This window comes from Clarias gariepinus, chromosome 15 (assembly GCF_024256425.1).
Source record: "Clarias gariepinus isolate MV-2021 ecotype Netherlands chromosome 15, CGAR_prim_01v2, whole genome shotgun sequence".
NCBI lineage: Eukaryota > Metazoa > Chordata > Actinopteri > Siluriformes > Clariidae > Clarias > Clarias gariepinus.
The window spans coordinates 20,295,230-20,310,702 of NC_071114.1; the positions used below are offsets into that span (position 1 = coordinate 20,295,230).

General features: G+C 37.4%; 1 protein-coding gene across 2 annotated transcripts in view; it reads left to right on the forward strand.

The window, feature by feature from the left end:
• Positions 1 to 15,473, forward strand: part of adamtsl3 (ADAMTS-like 3) — a 180,260-nt gene that overhangs the window by 116,432 nt on the left and 48,355 nt on the right. For both annotated transcript variants that reach the window (XM_053513528.1, XM_053513529.1), the window contains exons 9-14: positions 2,814 to 2,977; positions 6,851 to 6,962; positions 7,200 to 7,338; positions 7,592 to 7,642; positions 8,574 to 8,778; positions 8,890 to 9,037. In XM_053513528.1, the coding sequence (XP_053369503.1) occupies positions 2,814 to 2,977; positions 6,851 to 6,962; positions 7,200 to 7,338; positions 7,592 to 7,642; positions 8,574 to 8,778; positions 8,890 to 9,037 (819 nt within the window). The remainder of the gene's footprint in view (positions 1 to 2,813; positions 2,978 to 6,850; positions 6,963 to 7,199; positions 7,339 to 7,591; positions 7,643 to 8,573; positions 8,779 to 8,889; positions 9,038 to 15,473) is intronic.

Sequence of the window (15,473 nt, forward strand, 5' to 3'; positions counted from 1 at the left end):
TTTCCATTAGCAATGGCTTTAATGGAAAGCTTGTTTTGGGCAAGCCTTAATGTGCCGAGCGTGTGTGCGACCGACCTTGTCTGCTGCTGTGTGGAGACTATGAGTGTGTACGACAATAAATATCTCTTTACTGAGCATATAGAGCCCTAAATCATGCTTTGTGGCGTGCGTGCATCCATAAATAATGGCAAACCATTAGCTCTCCGATTGCTTCAAAATGGAAAACATGTTTTGGGAACATCCCAACGCAGCCTACCAGAAACACACAGCAATATATTTGCAAGAAAACGCACACAGGAGGAACAACGGGAGAGATTTACTGCTCTAATGACAAACACCTGAATATGATTGAGCCATGATTTGAAACTTTCTCGCTCTTAATTCTTTTGTGGGAACTTTCTAACCTAAGTGCTCACCCTTATTGTCCAAATAGATTTACATGAATAAACCCCTAGACTGATGATTTTTTTTTTCCCCTCTATGATGTGGGAACAGATTGGAAACAGCACTGTCAGAGATCGGCCAAACATCTTCCTCTCATTATTTCTGCTAGCACCTGCTAGTAGTGGGTTTAAACTTGGCTTGTTCCTCATGCAAATCTTTACATATTTCGTTTTTATGACACGGGAAAGTAAATTGTTATACTGAAGCTTTAAGATTTTTTTTCTCAATAAAGATGAGTTGTTAGACCTTTGTTCTGGATCCTCTATATTAAGTTTTTATTATTATTTATGCTTTTCAAAATACCTTCGGGTACAATTTCTAAGGTTCCTAAGTTTCTAAGTACACCTAAAACGTAATTCAATTAATTGTAATCTATTTTTGTTTGTGAAAAAATACTTCTCTCACACTAACTTACATTCATGTCTTCTCTCACTACATCCATACATTTATTTTGGTCTTTCTCTAGAACTCCTGTCTGGCAGTTCCAACCTCAGCATCCTTCTACCGATATATACACCATCTCTTTTCTAAACATGTCCAAACCACCTCAACCTGGTCCCTCTCCAAAACATCTAACATTGGTTGTCCCTCTGATGGACTTATTCTTGATCCTATCCATCCTTTGTCACTCCCAAAGAGAACCATCTCTGCTACCTCCAGCTCTGCCACCTGTCTTTTCTTCAGTGCCACTGTCTCTAAGCCGAAGAGCATCGCTGGTCTCACTGGTCTTGTACACCTTTCCTTTGCCAGCACACGCCTCTTCACCTCCTTTCCACACTCTCTGTTGCTCTGGCTTGTTGACGTTAAGTATCTAAAGTCATATACCTTCTTCACCTCTGCTCCCTGTAGCCTCACCGTTCCAATTGGATCCTTCTCATTCACACACGTGTATTCTGGCTTGCTGTGGGTAGCCTTCATTCCTCTGCTCCCCAGAGCATACCTCCACCTCTCTAGACTTTCTTCCACCAGTTCCCTGCTCTCGCTACAAACATCATAGTCATACATCATAGTGCATGGAGACTCCTGTCTAACCTCATCTGTGTGTTACTACCTGTTATACATTAATAATGAACTATATTACTTAATATACAATATTAGGTCTATCAGTCACAGTGTAGTCTTAGTTCTATTTTTATTTAATTGCATTCAAATGTATTTTGTCATTTTTATTTTATCCAAAAAACATTACTATATACATGAACATATTTAAAGAAAATTTTTCTTTGTCAGGAAAAAATTTGACTCTTTGTGTAGATTTATGACTAGTGGTGTTTTTGCATATGACGGCTAAAATATCTAGTAATAGATCAGTTTATATGCACCCTAACATTATACTAAATAAAAATGCCTCATCTAAACAGCTCAATGGGAACAGTCTGACCGTATCTGGCCGCATCAGAATGAGTTTCAATCAGAAAAATAGCTTGAAACATAACATTTTAAAAACTTTTAATAATCTGCTAAATACTGTAGGTAAACATTGGTCATGCACTTTGTGCATGTAAATGCTCATCCTATCAAATTAGCATCCAAGTAAACAGTTCAGCTGGAGTCTCTAATTAAATAGATTTCAACCAGATTGAAAAAAATACTGCTCATTTAAAACAACAATGAAGCTATTACTATTATGCAATGCATTTTATCAAAGTCTTATATGTATATGACATAATATATACACAATGGCATAATGTTGTAGGGCTATTCCACACAGATCTTTATCGGTATTCATGCATTTAAAGGACTTCATATCTCTTTTGCCCTACTGAGTTCAATCAAACCAAAGAACACTAAATTATGGCTGTGTTGTCTGTCATTTTGTGTAATTTACACATTGTTCGAGCCTTTTTTAATCAAATCTAAAGGTGTTTCACACTGTGTAATTACTTGACACTACAGTCACTGGTGGGTTAGATCAATCTACACTCGAGTCTGAAAAGAATCCAGCCAGTTCATATATTCTGTGTATTTTTCTCATCATATGTTTGATTTGATTCCAGAAAAGATAAAAAATAATCCATTTAAAACATTTAGAAACTGAGAGGCTTGTGGAAACTGAAGCCTTTTATCTCAGAAAAACATGGACTGCTACTTGTGATTGTTAACGGAATGTTCCTTTGTGTGATGGTAATTCTATTTTTTCTGTGTTAGAGCTTAAATGTAACATTTCTTAGTATGCTTGTTTCTAAATTGTATTTTGTTAAGACCCTAATTACCGGCTGTAAGTAACAGCACTCATTCTTTATGATTGTCTATAGTGCGCTACTGATCTATTACGTGTCCATAGCCCAGGGTAAATTTAAGAACAAGGAGAATACACAGTATAGTTAATTCATCTTTCCTTGACTAATGGTGGTTTTTTCCTGTGTTAGTGATTGAAGCTCACAGTTTAAGTGACAGAAGAGAGGAGCTGGTGCTGAGCTCTCCAGGCTTGTACACTCTGGCAAACAGCTCTGTGGAGTATCAGAAAGGAAGAGAAGCGGACAGACAGATCCTGCGCTGCCATGGGCCGCTCACTGCAGACTTCACTATCAAGGTGGGCCGGCAAACAAGGGGGAGTATGAATACTGTACATTATAGTACATTATGGTATTGTGTTGGAATACTTGTGTATCCTTTTGTTTAGAATGAACTTGTATAACTTTGACTATTATATATATATACATTTAGAAATTAGGAAAAATTCAGTTCAGTTATTTATCTCTATCCTTTCACGTATCTCCACCCTGACAACTATTTTTTAAGGGTTTTATATCTATAATAAAAATACACCTGTCGATTGATCAGTGACCGGGCATAGCTGGTTGTCAGCGCAATTTGCCATGTTTTGTTTTGGTTGTTGTTTAATTTAAAAAGATGTGTATTTAAATTTATTTTGTATTGTTTAATTCAGTTGTTAAGTTGTTACTTTTAACTAAATGTTTAACAGAATTTTTAAATTGTAACGAAATTAGGTCAGGATAATTATAAAATCATGATACTGTACATACAGTAGTAACAATGTAAATATAATAGGCACCTACAGTAGGTGTTGTGATATCATATTGGGTGACCACTGTCAAATTAATTACATTTTAGCCATTTTTTTTAACAATAATAATGTTTCATAGATTCATGACTTCAGGCCACAGATTGGCTGATTCTGTGTGATTCACCTAAAGCTCGCTGTACACTATTTAAACAGAATTTTTTTCTAAAACAAATGTTTTAACAAAACTACAGGCTTGTGATTCATCATACAGTATCATGAACAGCTATTAAGAACAGAAAGTGCATAAAAAAACAGTAAAGTGATATAATTCACACGGTTCTTCCTTGTACATTATTGGCAGCATGTTCAGTAACTGTATGCAAAACTGATCCAATTTTTTTTAGCCACAGACCTCAGTGTGTGCTCTTATATTTAATCCAAGATGAACAGAAACCATAACACTCACAGGTTCCAAACTTAAGATTATAGCAGATAACCGACAGAGCGTTCAAGGATAAATTCCTTGTGTGCTGACAGCATATACAGTACACACATGTACTGTGCAAAATAATATGTCGAAAAATAGTGTTAATAGTTTATTTTTAACAATTTGTAAAATGGAAAGTGAATGAACAGAAGAAAAATACAAATCAAAGCAGTATTTGGTGTGAGCACCCTTTGCCTGCAAAACCAGAATTTAAATCAATTCTTCTCTAAGTACATTTGCACACAGTTTTTAAAGGAACGTGGTAGAAATGTTTTTCTAAACATCTCGGAAAGTAACCGATCTTTAGTCAAGGTAGGCTACCTCAAATCCTTCTGTCTCTTCATGTAATCCCAGACGGACTCGATGAGGGCTCTGTTGGGGCCAAGACACCATTTCCAGGACTCCTTGTTCTTCTCTACACTGAAGATAGTTCTTAATGACATTGGCTGTATCTTTGTTCGTTGTCCTGCTGCAGAATAAATGTGGGTCTAGTCACATACCTCCCTGATGGTACTGCAAGATTGATAAGAAATTGCCTTTTCTCAGCATTGAGGAAACCATTAATCCTGATCAAATCTTCAACTCCATTAGTAGAAATGCAGCCCTAATCATGCACGGGACCTCCATCATGCTTTAAAGTTGCCTGCAGACATTTTTTATTGTAAAACAATCGACCTCCTGCTACAGCAAAATATTTCAAATTTTGACTCCTTAGTCCAGAGAACTCCAGTTCCTATGTTTTCATGCATAGTTGAATTGCTTAGCCTTGTTTCCAACTTGGTTGAAACATTCTTTCATGAAGGCTTTCACTTCTGGCCTGCCTTCTCTGGACAGTAGATGGCTGTACAGTACCTGGGCCAGTTCTTTGCTAATGGCCCAGCTGGTTATCTTCTGATGTTAAAGGGGAGTAAGCATGATGTGTCTTTCATCTGCTGCATTAAGTTTCCTTGGCTGACCACTGCGGTCCTCAACATTGCCCATTTGTTTGAGCTTCTTCAAAATAGCTTAAACAGCACAGGTTGAAACCACTGGCTGCTTTGAAATCATTGACGGGGAGAGACCTTGCTAATGCAGTATAAATTAACTACCTTGTACCTTGTTCCTGTGCTCAGTCTTGCCATCAAGTTTCAACTCATAGTACAGATGAAATTGATGATCATTAGCACCTGCCTGGTATAACTGGTTAATTATTCACCTGACTCTGATCCTACAAAATCCCTGACTTAATGCAAGTGTGCAAGTATAAGAATCGATGCTGGTTTGCACAGTACTGTATATCGATTAGCCATAACATAACCACATTAGCTTACTCCTTCTCTCTTTCTCATTGTCTATACTGCTTTATCCTTCGTCCCACAAGTCTGTCCAGTCAAACACACAGAAAAGCGAATGCAGCACAAATTGCTGAAGTATGTCAATGCTGGGCACATTAGAAAGGCACCAGAACAACCATTGCAACACAGCCTGCCACACAAGCGGCTCAGCAGGCAAAGAGTTCCAGACTGCTGACCCAGCCTCCAAATTCCCCAGGTCCCTGTCTGATCAAGCAGCCATTAGATGTGCCTAACAGTCAAGTCCGATCCACGGAGGCCAACATCCTTATAATCAGTGTTGGGGGACATTACTTTTTAAAGTAACTAATTACATTACAAAATTACTGTCTTCAAAAAGTAATCAGTTACATTACAGCGTTACTTTCTGATAAAAGTAACGAGTTAGAGTACTTTTCCATTGCAGAAAATAAAAACTTTCTCATGCATGTTGTTTTGGTCAGGACCTTTATAAGTATTCTACCATCATCACTCAGTGAAGTTTGGCCCATAATCTGTTAACTACTTATACCCCTATCTCACCTATGCGGTTTCGCGCAGTAGCCTTAAGTACGGCTATCATGATTCACCGCCGAAGTTTTGGCGCTGTGATTAGGTTTCCATCATTCCGCGCGTCGGTTCTCACATAGTCAAACCGTATAGGTGAGATAGGGGTATAACAGCAGGAATAACAGAGGGGGGCGGGTCATCGGAGGCGGGGCTTGTAGGACGATTTTCACACACACACACACACACACACACCTACACACACACACACACACACACACACACACACTAAGGGATTGGGAATGACTGCTGTCTGGCTCACGGATTACATAAATTGTCTAAAAAACGGATTACATTTTTAAAAAAGTAACAAAATAACAGAGTGCTCAAATGGTGGACCTAACGCGTTAGATTACTCGTTACATCAAAAAAGTAATCTGAGTACTCCAACGCGTTCCACCCAACACTGCTTATGATATTGATTTAAAATATAACATAGTTTATCTGTTTACGTTGATTAATATGGCTAGTATAAATAATTCCTCCCAAGAGCCAGACCATGTTTTTGGTTTTCATATTCTAGTGTAAGGGAACAGATGGTGAGATTTAAAAAAGAGAATCATAAGTTCCATTTTCAATGCTGAGAATTTCAGGCATGTGCCATCAAATCAGCAGTTTTATCTGGATGTTGGAAAAGTGGAAAAAAAAACTGTTCTAGCATAAGAGTGTACCTGTGCAAAAAGTTATCTCTATAAAGACATATAGTTTGTCCAAATTGGCATGGAAGAGCTGAACTGCACTACACAGACGCCTGCCCTCAAATGGCATCAGAAATGTATAAATAAAATGGAACATCAAATACAGTAGGATGTTGAACACCTGCTTCTGGCTGTTATGGCCAGGTGACCACATAATTAGGCCATATTGTGTATTTAAATTTTATTTCATCGAGAATTCACAATGCTCAAACACAGTGTAGGATTTCTTCTTGTCTTTGTTGAAATACTCTCCAAGTTATGTGCTCATGATTTTAGTTTGTTGTTAAAGGTCACATACAGTAGAAGCTGATAACTGTGGTGTGTGTTGGGTGGAATGTACTGTATGACATCCAAATTTTTTCCCTTTTTGTCTCAGATGAAGTATGCAGCTCCGAAGGACACAGTGGTCATGTTCCTGTTCCATCAACCCATCCGCTATCAGTGGAGAGAGACAGACTTCTTCCCCTGTTCTGTAAAGTGTGGAGGAGGTAAAACACTAATCTCGCCACCCAACACCAAAGATCCAGAGTCCTGAGCCCTAAAACATGACAGGACTGTGTGTGTGTACAGTATATATACTGTACATTATAAATAAACAGAATTGTAAATAAGGAAAGACTGCTTTAATTTGCTAATAATCTTATTTTTATCATTTGTCTGAGATCTGTTCTGTATATGCAGATCAGGACCTCTAATTCAGTACTAATTCTGTATACACTTCTCAGGCTACCAGCTAAACTCGGCCGACTGCGTGGACATCCGCTTCAACAGGACTGTCCCAGATCATAACTGTCACAGCTACCCGGAAAACACTAAACCCAAACCCAAGCTGAAGGAGTGCAACATGGATCCCTGTCTTGAAAGGTTGGTTCTCTCACTCACACACACACACACACACACACACAGCCATACACACACAGTGCACCTAAAGAATGCCAAAACCAACAGACTTTGTGATCATTGTAATCTTTTACTTTATACGGTAACACACTGATCGGGTGTTTAACTCTGACTTATGCAAACTTATAAACTCAAGAGGCCTGATGAGTCACACTGAATGAAGTATGCGCTTTTTGTTTAGAAGACAGATATTATAAAAGCCTGTTTTTTTCCACAGTGATGGCTTCAAAGAGGTCATGCCTTACGATCACTTTCAGCCTCTTCCACGGTGAGTAAAGTTCCTACATGACCCAGGTTCGCATGTATTCATTTAGCAGATGCTCTTATGCAAAGTGAGATCAGATTTTGCTCAAGGGCTCAACAATAGCACTGATGGGACTGTTCTGTGTAACATTGCTGGTTCAAAGTGAGCACCTTCGGCATTGTTCCAACGCCAAATTACTGTTGTGTAAACTCATAAATTCATAGTTATAATTATTTCCATGACTGTCAGGGAAATAAGTTGAGAACGGTGTAGGAGGTTTTGAAAATAGTTACTGAAAGAATGAGCTAAATTAATTATGCAACCCCTAAATCAACGTAGCAATGAATCAGTGCGGGAATGAGATAAGCAAGAACATTTCAAGTAAAGTCTTAATCAGCAAAGTAATTGGATGTTTTTTCTTTTTACTAGAGGGACATGACTTGCACAATTGTTTTGCTTTGTTAAGCTTTACATACTGCATCATTAAATGCAGTAGCGCTTATTATTATTGTTATTATTATTATTATATTTATTTAATAATTTATATATTTTTTTATCGTTGTTGTTAAGATGGCAACACAGTAGCTTAGTGGTTAGCACTGTCGCCTTGCACCTCCAGTGTCCGGGGGTTTGTTCCCGCATGGGTTCGATTCCCGCCTTTGTGTGCATGGAGGTTGCATGTTCTCCCTGTACTTAATGGGTTTCCCCTGGCTTCCTCCCACAGTCCAAAGATGCAGATTAGTGTAAAACGAGTTCGCATCTGACTGTGTGTGTGTGTGCTCTGCTACAGTATGGATTGGCACCTTGTCCAGAGTGTACCCCTCCTGCGATAGGCTCCAGGCCCCCTGCGACCCTGTATACGGAATAAAGTGATGATGATGATGATGATGAGGATAAGATTACGATAATGAGGAGATGTGTGTTAGCTTATGTTTCTGTATTCATGGACACATAGGTGGGAGCAGAACCCCTGGACATCATGTTCTGTATCGTGTGGCGGCGGAAGTCAGGAGCGCAGTGTGGTGTGCGTGGAGGAGGACATGCAGGGCCAGATCGTTCAAGTCGAGGAATGGAAGTGCACACACTCGGCACGGCCCATCGCCAAACAGAGCTGCAACAATTTCGAGTGCCCAAAGTGGTTGGCAATGGAGTGGTCTCAGGTATTCACCTTTCACACAGACTTCTCTGGGATTTTTCTGCCCATTCAGCCAAACATGAGTGTACTTATTTACTATTTGTACTTTCTCATAGACTTTGTATGGTTCTTTTAGTGTACAGTGACCTGTGGCCGGGGTTTGCGTTACCGTGTGGTTGTGTGTGTGGATCACCAAGGAGAGCACACAGGAGGCTGCACCACTCAACTTAAACCCCACATCAAAGAGGAGTGCTTAGTGCCGATCGCATGTCACAAACCCAGAGGTAGGAAACACACTTTTAATAACAGACAGTAATCACTCTGGGCCATTACACAGTAAGGATTATGTGTTCTATTACTGTGTAACCTTAATTCATCTGTAAGATCTTGGAGTTACAAATTGGCCTGTAAGGTAGAGCCAGCCAGCAAAGTAGCTTTAGTGATTTTACTTTTACCTTGCACCTCCAGGGTTAGGGGTTTCGAGCTTCCCTTTCGTCCCGTGTACATAGAGTTGCATGTTCTCTCCCTGCCTGCTGGGTTTCCTCCATGTAGTTCAGTTTCCTCCCAATTGCCCATAGTGTGTAAATGTATGTTATACAGTAGGTTGGCAACATGTGCAGGGTGTATCCCATCCCAACTTGTGCTCCAAGTTTCCTGCAATTTGCTCCAGGCCAAAGCAACCCTACACAGGATAAATGGAATAGGTTATGGATGGATGGAGTATAGATTCTATCACTAGAAAATTCTAGTGCAGGCAAGGACAAAACACCATTAGGCAGTCAAACAGAAAGAGAAGATATTCTCAAGAATAGTCTTAGAGAAGCAGTTGTTTAAACTAAATGTGAACAAAGCACAAGGCTTCTGAAACAAGGTTCTTTTGGACAAATGAGAAAAAAAGTGGAGTGTTTTGGCCTTAATGCTCAGTGTCATGTGCAAAAACAAAAGAGCATTTCAGCAGAAACACCTTGTACCCACTGTCAAGCAAGGTGGTGGAGGGGTGATGATATAAGCTTGTTTTTGCGGCCACAGGACCTGGATACCTCGCAGTCATCTAGTTGACTATGAACTCCTCTGTGTATCAGATTTTCCTAGAGGCAAATGTAAAGCCATATGTCTGACATCTAAAGCTTGGTCAAAACTGGGTCATGGGACAGGACAATGACCTAAGGGCACACTATTTATTCTACTTTAGAATGGCTTAAAAATAAATGAATTAAATGAAATAAATTAATTGAAATGGCCGAGTAAAGGTCCAGACCTCAAACCAAGTTGAATGCTGTGATGGGATCTTACATGAGCTGTGCAATGCACAAACACCGCAATACACTGATGCAACGTTGTAAAGAATAATGAGAAGCGATTGATAAAGTCATACAGGAAACCGTTACTAAGCTAAACGCACACATACAAGCTGTACACATTTTTTTTCTTTTTGACTGTTAAATAAATGGCATGGTCAAAAAGAGTTATATGTAGTTATATTTTACCTAGCAACAAACAGAATAGAGATAAAGGGGTATGGAGCGAAGGGTAATTAAATGTGTTGAAAATGCATGATATTGAGTCATGAGAGAGATGCAAAGAAGGAAAAAGTTTAAGAACAAGAGAAAATCAATAAATGACAATAGGTCAATTACTTCGTAGCTTAAGATGTATTGTAATACTGACATACAGAAAAGGTCACAAGTGGCATATTCATTAAATGAGATCTACATAGTAACCTCGTTGTAACCTCTGGGACACCAGGTGTTGTGCTAAACTATGCTGGTACAGGCACAAAACTTTAATAGGTTACTGTCATAGTTTACAGTAAGCCTGGGGCGTTTTCCTTGTAAAGAGTCAACTTATCGTGCCAAATGGCGCACATGGCCAAAAAATAGATTTTGGTCTCAGTGGCGATTTTGTGGCGTACTGTCATAAAAGTTTTCTTTAATGCAACTCTTACAAAAATCTTGCATAATTTTTTTTGCATAACTAATGACGTTTTGATGCACCTTCTATAAGATTTGTTCTTTTTTATTCTTGTGAAAATCTATTTAGTGATGGGATGATTGGGAAAAAATTGGTACTTTGATTTACAGTTTGTGAAAATGACCCACTAAAGCGTGCACTGTGTTAAAATTGGCACAAAATATTACACTATACTTATACTATCAAGTAATATGCTCTTTAAATGGGACACAGATGGCAGCAAGCTCATTTGGAATTTTTTAGTCTGTTTGGTAAGAAAGCCATACAGACATTTATTACAGTAATAAAGTCATTCATCACAGGTGTAAAAATGGAGTATCTTAATTTAATTGAGGATAATAAAATAATGCAGATTTTTCCATGGTCTGGGTTCGATTCGTGCCTCGGGTCTGTGTGCATATAGTTTGCATGTTCTCCCATTGTAGTACTTCAGTTTCCTCCCACAGTTCAAAGACATGCAGATTAGGCTAATCGGCGTTGCCAAATTGCCCCGTTGTGTGCGAATGAGCGTGCGAGTTTGTGCGTGCATACTGTATGTGTGTGTGCCCGTGTGATGGATAAGCAGACGGTATAGATGATGAGTGAGTGAGTAAAAAATACTGTACAGTATATGTGGCTTAAAGTGGTTTAAAGTACATTAAATTAACTGACTTTCTTTGTACTGTAACATTATCTAAATGATAATCTTGCATACTGTATCCTATATAAGCCAGATTTGGCCAGAATCTCAAAAAAGATAGAGATTGCAAGAGTGTGACAATATAAGCAATATAAAGGACAAAATAAGCAATATAAAGGACCAAAAAACATACGTTAGAAAAGGAAAAAAAACTGGGGGGAAAAACAAAGCAAATAAAGAGAGACAGATAGTGTGCGGCCAATAAGGTAAATTATTTGTCACACACATGACCATAAGACCCGTAGAAGGAGAAGATAATTAAATGCTGTGTGAAAGAGGATAAAAGGAATATAACAAATACACAGACATCGGGAATGAGCAAAACATGGATGTAGAATTTAAAGAAGGGGGTTAAGTGAGAGATTTGAACCAGAAAAACAAGGCAAAAATTATTAAAATAATAGTAAGTTAATATGGGTCTGTGGTGCTTCAGTCAAAAAGAGGGAAAGAAAAATGGGAATAAGAAAAAAAAAAGGGAAAAGGACAGTTAATCAAATGCTAGGCTGCTAAGGAGATGAATAGGTGATTTATGAGAGAAACAGACATTGTGACATAAATGATTCTGTATGTGCGATTTATCACCATGAAATGTGACTTAATTATAATACAGCAGTGAAATCTAGAGTGAATTCTGTAGGATATTTAGTTTAGCATTTCATAAAAAGCTCTGGAGTTAAACAAACACAAAACCGGTTTTAAACAATCAGCTTACAGGGACACATTTGTTAACATATTCGACAGATCCATTGCAAACGTCTGTGCAGGCAGTTGGACTAGTGGAAAGCCTTTCCCAATTGGACCCACTCATACCCTCTCCAGCACCATAAAACACCCACCTACCATCAGGTGTAATTCAACAATGGGCAACTACTGTAGAAATACATGCTTGGCATTACAGTAGCACACATGACATCTCTATCAACCATTTACAAATCTGGTGTTATTGTCCCATCTAGGCTATGTTCTGTTTTGCGTATATACATACAGAATACTCAATTCCAAGACGCACAAAAAATTGCGTCAATAAACGACGACTATTAAATAGAAGTAAAAATCAAACAAATGGGAGAAATTACTGCAAGTCTTTAAAATGATATAATCTGTAACAAATACATTTACTCATCATCTATCAGTACAATATTGAAGGCTTCATTAATCATGGATTATTTAGTATTGGTCGGATTGTTCTGAGATTTTAAACGATGTAAACAGTATATGACTATCCACTGAAATAATTACAACAATACAGTAATAATATAAGGGCTACTTATAAGTGATATAATTATATTTATCCACATGCATGACTTGTTTTTTTCTAACTCTTATTGCAGCTGTATACTTTGACTTATGCTGCTGACTAGTCAGTTGGTCCAAGTGCAAGTTGCCTGACTTTTCTTGCAACTCTTCTAACAAACTTGAAGTTTAGACCAGTTTTATCTCAGTGATGAGGATAGCAGGTCCGTTGAGCTTTTCCTGGCTCATTTTAGAGTGCATGTAGTTTTAATGAGTTTTATTTTTTTGCTGAGAGTGCACTCTTTTGAAGTCACTGTCACCGGTAATGTGATTTTCTCATTGTTTCGACCATAACACGTTCACAATGGCGCAAAGGGGGTTGTGCTCTTAGATGACAAGCTGAAATATTTTTTAATAATATCAATACATTTTTCAATTATGTAAATACATATAAATTTAGTGGTTGTTTATTCTGTCAGTATGTGCATTATGTATAACTCCGTATACACTAAGATCGCATTGCAGTGTCGTCACTGCTATAAATCTGAAAACTAATTTAAAATGAAGAATTGTACAGAATTTGCATTCTTCTTCTTTGTATACGTATTACAGGGGGGAAAAAAGAACATTTATCACAGCAGTATTGAGAAATTTTGGTGCAGTTTCGTACTAGTGAATTAAATGTTAATGCACTTGATCTGATCTGCTTTTATTTAACCGAGAAACATTGCTTGAGTTAGAACATATATTATTTTACACGATGTGAAGACATTGGCACATGCTTTTGTTTTGATTTCTGTAATTTACTGTTCACTTGGTTGCCAGAAAGCTGCTGCTTGTCCATGCTGCTTCCTCCAGGATACAGGCAAAAGAGAACATATCACACCAATTTTGATATTTATTACCCAGATTTCCTGCTTTTTTAGGGCACGCTTTAAAATACTGCTAAAATTTTAAAGCAATAAATAAATCTGTAGCATGATCCCTAATGAATGTAATAGGTTAAAATATTAGGTGCATTACAGTGTAGAATTTTATAACAAACTAAGAGCAAAAGAAAGTGTGAGAGTAAGAAAATAGTGAATGTGTATGAAGGAGCAAATTAGACCTTGATTAAAAGCCATTCATAAGAAAAAAAAGAGATTAGTTGAGAATAATACAATGAATAAATGCAGTGTTGTAGAATTAAAGAAGCTGAAAGTGGAAAATTAAGTTTCTTCCGTTGTAAAACGTAGCTAAACGAGCAACAATAAGTATGTTAAAAATAGTTATGCTAGAGATAAGTGTTTGTATATTGTATTAAGAACATGTTTTTCAGCTTCATGTGAACTTGAATCTATTGTGTTTGACACTCTTATGGTATCTCTTGTTTTTTTATTGCCAACTACTTTAATTACCTTTAATTTTACATGGCCATCATTACCATGAAACAAAAGCTACTTACAGTTTACTAGTTGGGTAAGATAGAATGAATTGCAGTTTTAAGAGACAAGGTAATTTCACGTTTTTAAAGGTGGGGATTTGTAGTTTCTGTAATTTGGAAATGGTTATGTTGGTAGGGAAATGTTAATTTAGGTATAAAATTGAGATTTGTTGGTTGGGCATTTTGTGATTGATTCAAGTAATAGATTGTGGGATTTGTAAATAGTGGAATTTGTTGTACAGTAGGTTGAAGGTTGTACATTTTGAAATGTAATGGTAGATGAAAATGGATGGATTCATGCTTCAATTTAGTGATAGTGAACACTGTAAATGTAGGCAGTAGTATTCTTATATGCTGCTAATTGGTTCACTTTACATTAAATTAAAATTTACATATTAATCATTTTGTCTAGACAAAATTTAAACTCAAAGTATGAATCCCCACCCTTTTTTATTTTTTCCTTTTGAGTAAAAGCGTGTACTTTACCATATCAAGTAAATTTCCTCCACCCTTATTAAAAGAATGAAGCAATTGCACTGGTCTGATGTTTGTCATCGCACCAGAGTACCTAACAGAATTGCTTTACATTTGTAAATTCCTCTATGACATTGCAATTACAGTAATTTTAATACAGTGGAACCTTTGATTACAAGCATTATTCGTTCTGGAAGTGGGCTTGTATTTTAAAACACTCGTAAATTAAAGTAAATTTTCTCATAAGAAATAATGGAAACTCAAATTAATCGTTCCACAGCCTGAAAAATTAATACATAAAAATAAATAATGCAAAATATAAAATAAAAATAAAACAAATTAACCTGCACTTTACCTTAACCTACTTAAAAAAAGGAAAAATAAATCTCAACAGATAAGTGTTTCTTACACAGTTACCCCTTCTCTTTTATTTGAGTTTTACACACACACACACACACACACACAAACACACACACACACACACACACAGAGACACACACACACTTACTTTAATGAAAAGATTGCTTTATCGGAAAAATTTACAAGGAACATGGGAACATAATGACACTTGTGTGAGCGTACACCAGAAAAGGTGTACCAGGTTTTTCTGACCCCTCCAGCCCTACCAGAGGTAGGCCAAATGGCCCCTTGGTTTTAAACTAACAACTTAATCACCGAAAATTGACTCCCATTCATTTAAGTAAGTAATTAAGTAAGTATTTAAGTAAGTTATTGCCACATTTACAGAACAAAGGCAACTGTTCACTTGTGATTAATGATATTAGGTAAAAACAACCGGGCCAAATGGCCCCTCTCTGGTAGTCCTAGTCCCCTCTAATGACATTTGCTTTTGCTTTACACTCGCACACGTGTGTTATAATAAACAATACACGCGTGCTGTACACACACTCACACAAACACAAAATAAAACATGTTTTAC